This window comes from Tupaia chinensis, unplaced genomic scaffold (assembly GCF_000334495.1).
Source record: "Tupaia chinensis unplaced genomic scaffold, TupChi_1.0 Scaffold000573_1, whole genome shotgun sequence".
Lineage (NCBI taxonomy): Eukaryota > Metazoa > Chordata > Mammalia > Scandentia > Tupaiidae > Tupaia > Tupaia belangeri.
The window spans coordinates 3,490,414-3,500,670 of NW_006160087.1; the positions used below are offsets into that span (position 1 = coordinate 3,490,414).

Genomic DNA, 10,257 nt, shown 5'->3' on the forward strand with positions numbered 1-10,257 from the left:
GGAATTTTTCAACCGGGATAGAAACCTCCTCCCGCAGGCTGCGGCAACCCGAAGGGTGCCTGGGTTGTCAGGTCCCACACCTCTCCCCCACGAAGGGCAGGGCCACCTACGCACCTGCCTCTGCTCCCAACCCTCTCCTGAAGCAGTGCACCAGCATGGCCCAGGACCAAAGCTCCCAGTGCCCTTCCCCTACTCTGGGCACCATGCCCAGCGAGTCCAGGGTCCCAGCCACTCTTCGAGAGACAGGGGCCCTGGGCTGCTGCTGATAGTGCCCAGGTTTTCTTCCAGAGCAGGCACGTGGGGCAGCCACAGCCACCTTACCTGTCCCCTTAATGTACTCCAGTTCAGGCCGGGACTGCTGTCCCTGAGGACCTCCTGTCATCTCTGGGCAGGTCCCCAGGTTAGGGGCCGAGTCCGCCCACCCTGCTTCTCTGGGTTAGGTGGAGAGGCTGAGGCCCTCAATGCTCAGTAAATCTCCCTGGCTTTATTTCGAAGCAGAGCCTAACTTCCCCTGGGCCCCCTAAATTCTGTCAGCCAGTATTCTGTCTTCATTTCTCTTGGCTGAGCCCTACTCATCCTACCATGCTTCCCTTCCTCGACCCCCACTCCTGTGCCGCATCAGTGACAAGGCCGCTCTGAGCCACGGACAGTGACTGGCCTGACACACCGTGACGCCTGGGAGGGCGGGCGGGCATCAGCACAGCTGCGGAGGCGGCCCCTGCCCCTCGTGCTGAGGCCACAGGGGCAACCAGTGGGGCCCTGGTGCCTGGACCACGTGCTCGCTGGGCAGTGAGCACTTCTGGAGCCTAGAGTCCGCCGGATGGCCAGCTCAGTGCCGGCTGCTGAGGCGGAGAACAGGGCAGTCAGGACGAGGTCAATGGCCCAAGTGCAGATCCCAGGGAAGTCGCAGAGTGAAGGCCGAGAGCTCTGCACCTCCCTTGCGTGTAGGACACTTAGGGCTCTGCCCAGCACCAGCGAAGCACGCTTGAGCAAGAGTCACCACAGGGCCTGACTGGGGTCAGGAGAGCTGTCGCTGACACTTTGGGCCACTCAGACCTGTGCAGTGGAGCAGGTGCTCCCTGTCCCAGCACCCAGGTCATAAGGGAAGGCTTTGCCCATGTCCTGTTGCCAGGTACAGGGCTCAAGGACACGAGGGCACCTCAGGTCGGGCACAACCTCCAAAGGGGAGAGCAGCAGTCGGCTCTGGGGTCACACCGTTCTGGGCTTCAACCGTCTCAGTTCTGCACCCAGAAAGCAGGGTAACAGGATCACTCCCGCAGGGATAGGGGGTGGAGGGCGGGACGGGATAAGGTGCGCACAGCTGTCCCCACACAGGGCACTCACAAGCAGCTCTAACCCCGGTGCAGCCAGCCTGGGAGCGCCGAATTAAAGCATGACCAAAGGCTTCGAAAGCTCTGGTCCTTTCCCCTCCCCAGGCCTGAGCTGGTCCTGAGCTCACGCTGCCTCTGCCCGTTTATGTACTCATCACCCCTCTCCACCCTCAGGTGTGGGTTTTGCCACCAGGCAGGTGGCCAGCATGACCAAGCCCACCACCATCATTGAGAAGAACGGGGACAAAATCACCATAAAGACACAGAGCACCTTCAAGAACACGGAGATCAGCTTTAAGCTGGGGGAGGAGTTCGATGAGACGACAGCAGATGACAGGAAGGTCAAGGTAAGCCGGGGAGGGCCTGGGGAGCGCAGGGGGCCGAGGTGCCCAGGGGACAGGCTTTAAGTAAAATAGTCCGTGAAGTCTGTTCAGTGAGGAATGTTCTGGGCACTGGAGGCATGTCGGCTCTGCCTTTTTTCCCGGGGAGCTGACCCAAGCTGCCTCTGGGGCGGACAGCACCGAGCCAGGACGCTCTGACCTCAGCAGCTACCTGGCTCCAGCTAGGCGGCCTCGTGCAAGGTGTAGAGCTCTTGCTGAGAGGGGGGAATCATGTGGCCAGGGCTGTGGCCTGCAGTGCTTCGGAAAGGATGCCCCGCAGAACCTCCATCAGGCCTCCACCAAGCGAGGTCATCCTGGCCGCCAGCAGCAAAGGAGGCTGCGAGGAGCAAGAGGCCAAGGCTCGTTCACAGACTTCCTCTTCAGCCGCCAACCCCCGACTTGGCCAACCTCCTGCACCACTTCCAGTGCTGCCAGTGGGCTGCAGGCGGGGCTGGGCCCAGGATGGGGTGGTGCTCTTGGGGCTGGCTGCAGTGTCTTCCCGTGAAGCCGGAGCTCCTCTCCCAGTACACGGAAGGGACATTCAGCCCTGGGATTAGTGCCCGCCCTGCTGGGTCTGGCTTGGCAGCTTGCAGCAGGCCTCTCAGCTTCAGCCACGCACAGGAGGGAGAACTACGGGCTTTGGCCCCTCGGCGTTTCCGCGGCAGCATCCATGAGCCCTCAGGCTGCTTCCTCCTCCTCACAGCCGCCAGAGAAGAACTGGGTCAGAGTTCTTGTGGCGCAAGGCCCCAGCCAGGGCCACACAAGAGGCTGACGGCAGAGGGTGGAAGAGGCTATTCCAGCACATGCCCTTCCGCCTGGAACACGCCACCTTCTCGATGGGTGAAAACTCTAAGGATACACGACAGCAGCCCTGTGGGATACCCAGGTCGAAAGATGTGCTGAGTGAGAAGTTGGGGGTCGGGGAGCGGGAAGTGAGGTGCGACAGAGCAGCACACGAGGAGACCCCCCACCACACGCAGCATTCTGGACCCTCCGACTGAGGGTCACCCAGGGGCCTTGGCTTGCCCAGAACCAGTCCCTATGGAAGAGTGGCTGGGAGAGCTGCCAGAAGAGGTGGTGCAGGCTGGCAGCTCCCACAGGACCAAGAGGCATCTGACGCAGGGCTGACAGCACTCCGAGGACACCCTGTCCGAGGACTGAGGCCACTGCCCTCTTGCCGGCTGAAGGGGTTCCCCACCGGGCTCAGGACAAGACACAGGAACACAGGGTGGGAAGCTCACTTTCCAGTGCTTCTGCCTCTCAGGGCAGGCTTGTGGTCTCTCCTGCTGCACCTGAGGGAGCTGGGGCTGTGGGCGGCACCTGGAGTACAGCATCAGCCTGGCCCCACCGCACCGCCGCCTCTCCTTACCTGCCCTGTACCTGCAGGTCCTCCCCCACCGGGGTGGGGTGGAGGGGCTGCCCAAGCTCTGGGCCTGCACCATCACTAGATGGGTCAGAGGCTGTGTCCCCCCTGCCTCTCAGTCGTGGCTCAGCCCACAGCTCGATCTTCTCTCTCCACAGTCTATTGTCACGCTGGATGGGGGCAAACTCATCCACTTGCAGAAGTGGGACGGGCAAGAGACGACGCTCGTGCGGGAGCTGAGTGACGGGAAACTCATCCTGGTAAGATAGGCAACATCTGACTGGTTACTGCAGCTGCCCTTTAGCCAGGCCTGTTCCAGAAAGCCCACATCCTCCCTGGGAGGCAGAGAGGTTGGGAGGCAGGGAGGCGGAGCCGAGGTGGGATCCAGTGGACTGTCTGCAGTGACACTGGGTGTGCGCAGGCCAGGGTCTGAATCTCAGCTGACGGGCTGCGTGATTTTGAACGCAGCCCCATCTCCACGTGCAATTGTGAAAGGCGTCATTAACACCCAGCTCACAGGCTAAGCCAAAATAAACCGCGCACACGTAGAGCGCCTGGGCAGGGAGCCCCTCCTGCAGGTACACCTCTCCCAGCTCTCGCCAGCGTCCCCACCTCACCCGGCCTGGGGACCAGCAGGGAGCCCCCTCCTGCAGGTACACCTCTCACAGGCCAAGCCAACATACACCCCGCACCCGGCGAGCGGACGAGCAGGGAGCCCCTCCTGCAGGTACACCTCTCCCAGCTCTCGCCAGCGTCCCCACCTCACCCGGCCTAGGGACCAGGTACAAAGCAGGGCCGAGCCTGCCCCCCGCCCTCAGGGAGAGGTGCCTACTATCCAGCTCCCTTCCTGAGGCTACACTGACACACGCAGGTCAGGCTGCCGGCTCTCCGCGGCTCTGACCTGGGTAGTACCCTGAGTGAGGAAGGGAATGGAGAGTTGGTGGCCTCGCACACTCCTTCCCCGAGTCTCTGGACATTTCATTCACCTGTCTGCCTACTACATGCCAGGCAGTGTCTCAGACACTAAGGATGAAGGAAGCCGGGCCGGTCCTGCGGCATAGCAGTTAAGCACTGGGGAGGAAGCTGAATCCCACATGGCCAGTCAGGGTTTGAGTCCCAGCCCTGATGCCTTAGATACCAGGCGTGCACACAGGGAACCAGAGCCAGAGGAAAGGCCTGTGGCGTGAGGGGCCCCGTGGGAGCTGCACCCAGGGCTGTGCTCGTCTCTCTTTCGTGCATGTCCCCTGACATCATAAAAAAATAAAGCGAATGAAGGAAGCCGACTGGTGCAGGGACAGATACGGCCAGGACCCTGAGCAGATGACCGCCTCTCACAGGGCCTGCCAGTGCCGTCTCAAAGACGTGCCGTACAACCAGGAGGGAGATGTGTAAGGGGCGCACCTGGCAGAGTGGGTGCTCAGTGATGGTTCTCAGGACGAGGGGAGCACAGGGTGCCCCCACTGCCCTTCTTGCTCCACCCCATCTGATCCTACCTTTCCTTCCAGACACTCACCCACGGCAGTGCCGTCTGCACCCGCACCTACGAGAGAGAAGCGTGAGCGGCTCACACCGTCACCGACTGCTCCTCTGCCAACGGGCTGCACCTCGCCTCAGCCTGCACTGCCTCAGTCTCCTCCGGTGTCTTTTACAACCACCCAGGATGGGGACCTCCGGGGGTCTGGCAGCACCAGCCCAGACTCGGCTCCGTCCCCATGTGTGTGTGGTTTAACTTCACCCAAAGGGTGCTCTGAGGTCAATAAAGAGACAAAGCCACGCCACTGCCTTTGCCTTTGCCGACATGACTCTGGCTGGGAGTCTGTTCCCGTGTATCAGACTGTGTGGACTGAAATGACACCCTAAAGGTCACTCAGAAAGAGGCACTGGAGACTAGACAGCCTCCGGGACTGCTAGTCAGTGGGTCGCCTTACACGTTCAATAATAAAATAGCTGTACCTGCGCCTCACCTGCACTGCCCCTCCCCATGGCCCCGAGAACCAGTCCTGCCGATGGCAGGGCATCCTCCAGGCTCAGCTACTGAGCTGCCTTCCCCCAGCCTGCCCCGAACGCTTCTGGTCTGGCTCTCCTCGGCACAGCGCTGCGGCCTGTCCCTTCCAGAACGCGGGCTCGTGTCGTGGTGGTAGGAGAAAATGACACTGGGCAAGATGACTGCTGAGCCCCTGCCTCTGCACCCTGCCGGCATGCAGGCTACAGGTTTTGACTGTACCAGCTCTGGGGAAGAGTCACCTGATCACAACGGAAGGGAGAGCTTCCACTGATCTCCCAAGGAGGCTGTGGCCTGCTGTGTCTCTGGCTTTGTACCTCAGCTGGGCCTCTCTCCAAGGTCTAAAGTAACATATTAAATGTTTTTCTGTCAACAAATGCAGGCTCAGTGACTTTAAGTCTGTAAGTTACACAGGAACAAAGATTATAGGAATAGGAACTTCAAGTGAATTTGAAACCAAACACACATCCATTTAGTCCCAAGAATTTAAGCAGAGACCGGAAGTGGAGCTAACCCTCCCACGGTAGCAGGCAGCACGTGGAGCAGTGGTCCTGACTTCAGCTGTCTGGTGCAGGGGTCTGTGAAATGTCACACCCGAGCTAGTCCACGCCGCAGGTCATCCTCCCCGGGCAGTGGTCACTGGCCATCACTTCTAGCATAGTGGAGCCATGTTGGGGGAGTGGGAGAAGCGGGCACAGTGTTCTTCCTGCTGCCGGGCTCTCCGTGCCCACGTTACATGGAGCAGAGATCACGGCCAATCCGCCCAAGACAGACGAACAGGCAGGGGCCAACCACTGTGTTCGCCATGACAACGGCTGCAGCTGTGCAGCAGTACCTGGGGTCCCTGGAGAGGAACTCCGTTCTGGCAGTGACAGCTGGAGAAACAGGACTTCTGCTGGAGGCGGGAAGTTGGGTGAATGAATAAGGGGGTGGCAGGGGCCACTAGGAAAGGGACTAGGAGAAAACAACTCAACTCAGGCAGCCACTCCAGCCCTGACTCCCAAAGCTGCCTTAGGGGCAGCCATCGCCCATGGGGGCAAGTCAGTGGGTGGGAGCCGCATTCTCATTAGTCCTTCCTGGGGCCAGGGCTTCAGTCCCAAGGCTCTGGCTCCCTATCCACTCAACCACCCCTCCACTCTTTCTACTCTCACTCCTTGTGCTTCTTCTTATGCTTCTTCTTCTTCTTCTTCTTCTTCGCTGCTTTACTGTCTTTCGACGCGCGCCTTGCCCTCTTGCCTGGATCACTCTCAGAGTCTGAGCTGTCAGAGTCAGAGGACTTCCTGTCTCTATGTTTCTTTTTCTTCTTTTCCTGAAAAGAACATTTTAAAATCAATGTTGTATGTGTAGATTGGCTTTTAGAAATCAAGGCACATATGGGCCAGCCAGGCCGTGTGGAGGTTAAGGTGCTGGATTTCACATGATCTACTTCGTGGTTCGCTTCTGACCTGGTGGCTTGAAAAACACGCCAGGCACATGTGTATGCATGTCTAAAATCCCAAGAGGAGAATGGACTGCAGTGTGGCCATCGTCCCTGGGGGAGATTCCTCACTTTGCATCCCTCTCTGTCTCTGTCTCTTGTGTGCAGGAGCCCTATAGCAAAACTAAAAAAGCAAAAACAAAAACAAACCAACAAACAAAAAACAGCATGCATAATTAATAAGGGCCACTTAGTAAAGCAAACCTAAGTACTGAGAAGGAAAAAAATAGCCAAAACAAGTTAGGTGAAAGAATGACATACCACGGCATGAGAGGACCAGCATGTATAGCGCATACGTGTGTATTCACGCGCGCAAGAACACCGTGTAATATGCCTGTATCTATGCATGCCTGCTTGTCTCTATCTACTACACAGGAGGGCACTGAAGGACACATTGGACTGGGAGCAAGTGCTACTTCAAGAGTGAACTGCACGGTGCCAAGGACAGGGGTCTTTCATTCTCTCCCTCTGGAGAACCCTTGTCTGCAGGCAGCGACTGACAGAGCCAAGGTCACAGAGCAAGAGAGGAAAAGGCCCAGGACTCCCAACTCCAGCCTGGTTTCTCTTAGCCCTGCTGCCAGGAAAAGAACTGCCATCGGTCCATGAGTCTGCCTGCTACCCTGGACTCTTAATCATCTCTAACCCTCAAAGTGGCCTCGAAGGCACACTGGCACAGAGTCCAGAAAGAGCTTTCCTAAACTATACACACCACACCATGCGGCCAGTGTGACCGCGCAAACCGACAAAGGACACGAGGTGGAGGCCGGGCTTCCGCAGGGGAGTCCAGACAGTTTTGAATTATTGCATAAAACTTTCCCTTGAGTTTCAAATATCTACCTTGCCTCTGCAAGGTTTCTAAGAAGAGGTGAGGCTGCAGGAGAAGAAAGGGAGAGCAGGAGTGAGTGAGCCTCCTCCTGCTCCAGCCAGCAACCTGAGAACAGTAAGTCTGCCAGAGTGACATGGCAGATAGAGAGCTGGCTTGTGAGAAACGGTGGGGAGAACACAGAACCGCGTGTTAGGCCTTCACCGAATTCTTGCTCTGCTAGGTACTGTTCTGTAACCTTGGGCAGGTCCTCTCACCTCAAACGTGAAAGAGGTAAGGACAGCTCCTACAGCACGTGGCTATGATTTTTTTTTTTTTTTAAAAGAACTGTTTAATTCAGAACTCAAACTACACAGTTGGCCATGTGGGATCTGGCTCCCCTAACCACTGAGCCACAGAGCTGGGCCTGGCTAAGGTGATGCAGTGAGACAGTACCTGCAGCCTGAAGAAGCTGAAAGCCACTTGGCCTGGATCACACAGGCAGGGCCTGGATCTGCATGTACACAGTGCATAGAAACTCCTGAGGTTTCCGGAGCAGCCCAGGACCCGCCCCCTGCATATGAGTCATGGTATGGTGGGCAAAGCAATTTCAGAATAAAACAGAATTACACTCCACTACCGGCTGTCACATAACTTGCTGTATGACTTGGAAAAAGGGACTTAACTTCGTTGAGCGTCAGTTTTCTTGTTTTCTTTTAGTAAATGAGAAATAAGAAAGACCTACCTCAAAGGATGATAGAGGATCAGAGGAGGTAAGCCCTGACCACAGTGCCTGCCACAGCAGTCCCCCATCCGCAGGTTCATTTTCTGTGCTTACCCATGGCCAACCATGGTCTGAAAATATTACATGGAAATTCCAGAAATAAAACAATGTGCAAGTTTTACACGCTGTTCTGATTAGTGTGAAGGAAGCTGGCCCTGTCCTGCTCTGTCCTGCCCTGGATGGGAGTCTTCTCTCTGTCTAGTACATCCTTGATGGACAAGCTATCCACCTGTCAGCCCCTGTAGCTGTCTTGGCTATCTTGGGAAAAAGCGTAGCCTATAGCGTTCGGTACTGTCACTGTTTCACATCCACTGGGGGTGCTGGAACATACACCCCACAGATGAGGGGGAGCTACTGTATATTACAGGCACTCAGTGGTAGCAGCAAGTATTTTCTCTCATTTCAGCAGACTCCCAGGATGTTCTGACAGTCTGGCTAAATACCTGCAGCATATGAGGCAACGTCTGGAGAGATTAACCCACAATTCTGTCTTAAGTCTCCAATGGCGTGGAGAGTGGGGACAAAGCTTCCTAGGCCTGTTATTAGCAGCCATGGCTAGCCAGGAGCTGGGAGCTAGCAAACCATGGTTTGGTCCTGGTGCCAGTGGCTTGAAAACACACGCCAGGTACATGTGCATGCACGCCCAAAATCCCGAGAGGAAAATGGAGAAGGGACTGTGGCACGGTCAGCCTCCAGGGGATGATTTTTTCCTTTCCCCGGCCTGCGAGTGAAAAAACAAGCGGGTCAGGAGGAGGCTGGGTTCTACCTGGCTGACTCTGTGGTTTGAGTCCCAGACTCAGTGGCTTGAAAAACCATACTGGATATGTGTGCACGTGTGCCCAAAATCCTGAGAGGAGACTGGAGAAGAAGGGGTTATGGTGAGGCCATCCCCAATGAAAGGTGATTTTTTTTTTTAAAGAATTATTTAACTTTATTTATTTTATTTGCTTTTTTATTTTAATTTGGCAAGAGAGACAGAGAACGAGAGAGAGAGAAAGAGAGAGAGAGAAAGAGAGAAAGCAAGCCACCAGGTCCGGGACTCAAACTGAGGTCGCCCATGTGGGAGTCCAGTGCCCTTACCCACCACGCCACCTGCCAGCCCCAAAGGATGATTTTTTACTTTCCCTCTCTCTCTGGCGAGTACATGTGCCCTATAGCAAAAAACTGGGGGAAAAAAAGTGAGAGGGATAATACTGCTTTACATCTGAGTAGCATTTTACAGTTTATCAGCTTTCTGTAACCCTTTTTAAAAAAAATTAATTAATTTGTTTTTTTAAATTTGACCAGAAAGGGACAGAGTGAGAAAGGGCAAGAACAAGAGAAGAGGGAAAGTGAGAAAGCAAGCCACCAGGTCCGGGACTAGAACTGTGGTTGGCTAGGTGGGAGTCCAGTGCCCTTAAGCACCGTGTCACCCGCCAGCCTTGCATCCCTTATCTTATAATAACAATCTGGTGGGGTCAGATTTGTTAATTTCTGTTCCCATTTTGCAGACGGAAAACTGCAACTTGGAAGAAAAGTGGGTTGACCAAGACCAGCAGGTTGACCACGGTTTGAGTCCCAGACCCAGAGGCCTGAAACTCAAGCCAGGTATGTGTGTGTGTGTTCCCCAAATTCCAAGAGAATGGAGAAGAATGGAGGAGAAGGGACTGCGGCATGGCCAGTCCCCAGGGGGGATCGCTCACGTTCTGTGTGTGTGTCTGGTGAGCACGTGCACACTATAGCAAAACTCTATCTAAAAAGAAAGAAAAGTAGGTCGACCAAGGCTAAACTATGAGAGTGCTGTCCCTCCTATGAGCTGGGCACTGTCTCTAGTTTGTTCTCTCTCAAAGACGGGGGCTCAGCAGAGGTGGACACAATTCACCAGGAAGTGCTGGCAGCTCCCAGCAATGCAAGCTCCAGCTACCGATGGCGGGGGCAGGCGGTGGCCTTCTCCGAGACCTGTCTTGAAGCCAAAGCTCTTCCGCAGCCTGAAGAGACAACTCAATGCCCCCAGCAGGTGCTGTCACTGTCACTGTGTATCTAGAGACTAACAACCTCTCTGGAAGTTATGGCTCAAGAGGACAGGAAGGGAAGGAGGAGGGCTAGGAGGCGGGCCCAGGCGCATGCCCCAGGCATTCC

At 56.1% G+C, this 10,257-nt stretch overlaps 2 protein-coding genes across 7 annotated transcripts in view; one reads left to right on the top strand and one right to left on the bottom strand.

The window, feature by feature from the left end:
- FABP3 (fatty acid binding protein 3) overlaps window positions 1-6,094 on the top strand; it is a 7,710-nt gene extending 1,616 nt beyond the window's left edge. The window contains exons 2-4 of the mRNA XM_006158132.2: window positions 1,506-1,678; window positions 3,233-3,334; window positions 4,580-6,094. Of these exons, the coding sequence (XP_006158194.1) occupies window positions 1,506-1,678; window positions 3,233-3,334; window positions 4,580-4,633 (329 nt within the window). The 3' untranslated portion in view covers window positions 4,634-6,094. The remainder of the gene's footprint in view (window positions 1-1,505; window positions 1,679-3,232; window positions 3,335-4,579) is intronic.
- The window catches only part of ZCCHC17 (zinc finger CCHC-type containing 17), a 75,348-nt gene continuing 70,319 nt past the window's right edge, over window positions 5,229-10,257 (bottom strand). For 5 of the 6 annotated variants that reach the window (XM_006158131.3, XM_014591426.2, XM_006158130.3 and 2 more), the window contains one exon: window positions 5,229-6,385. In XM_006158131.3, coding sequence (XP_006158193.1) covers window positions 6,224-6,385 — 162 coding nt within the window. In that variant the 3' untranslated portion in view covers window positions 5,229-6,223. The remainder of the gene's footprint in view (window positions 6,386-10,257) is intronic. The other variant, XM_027775555.1, reaches the window with a different exon arrangement.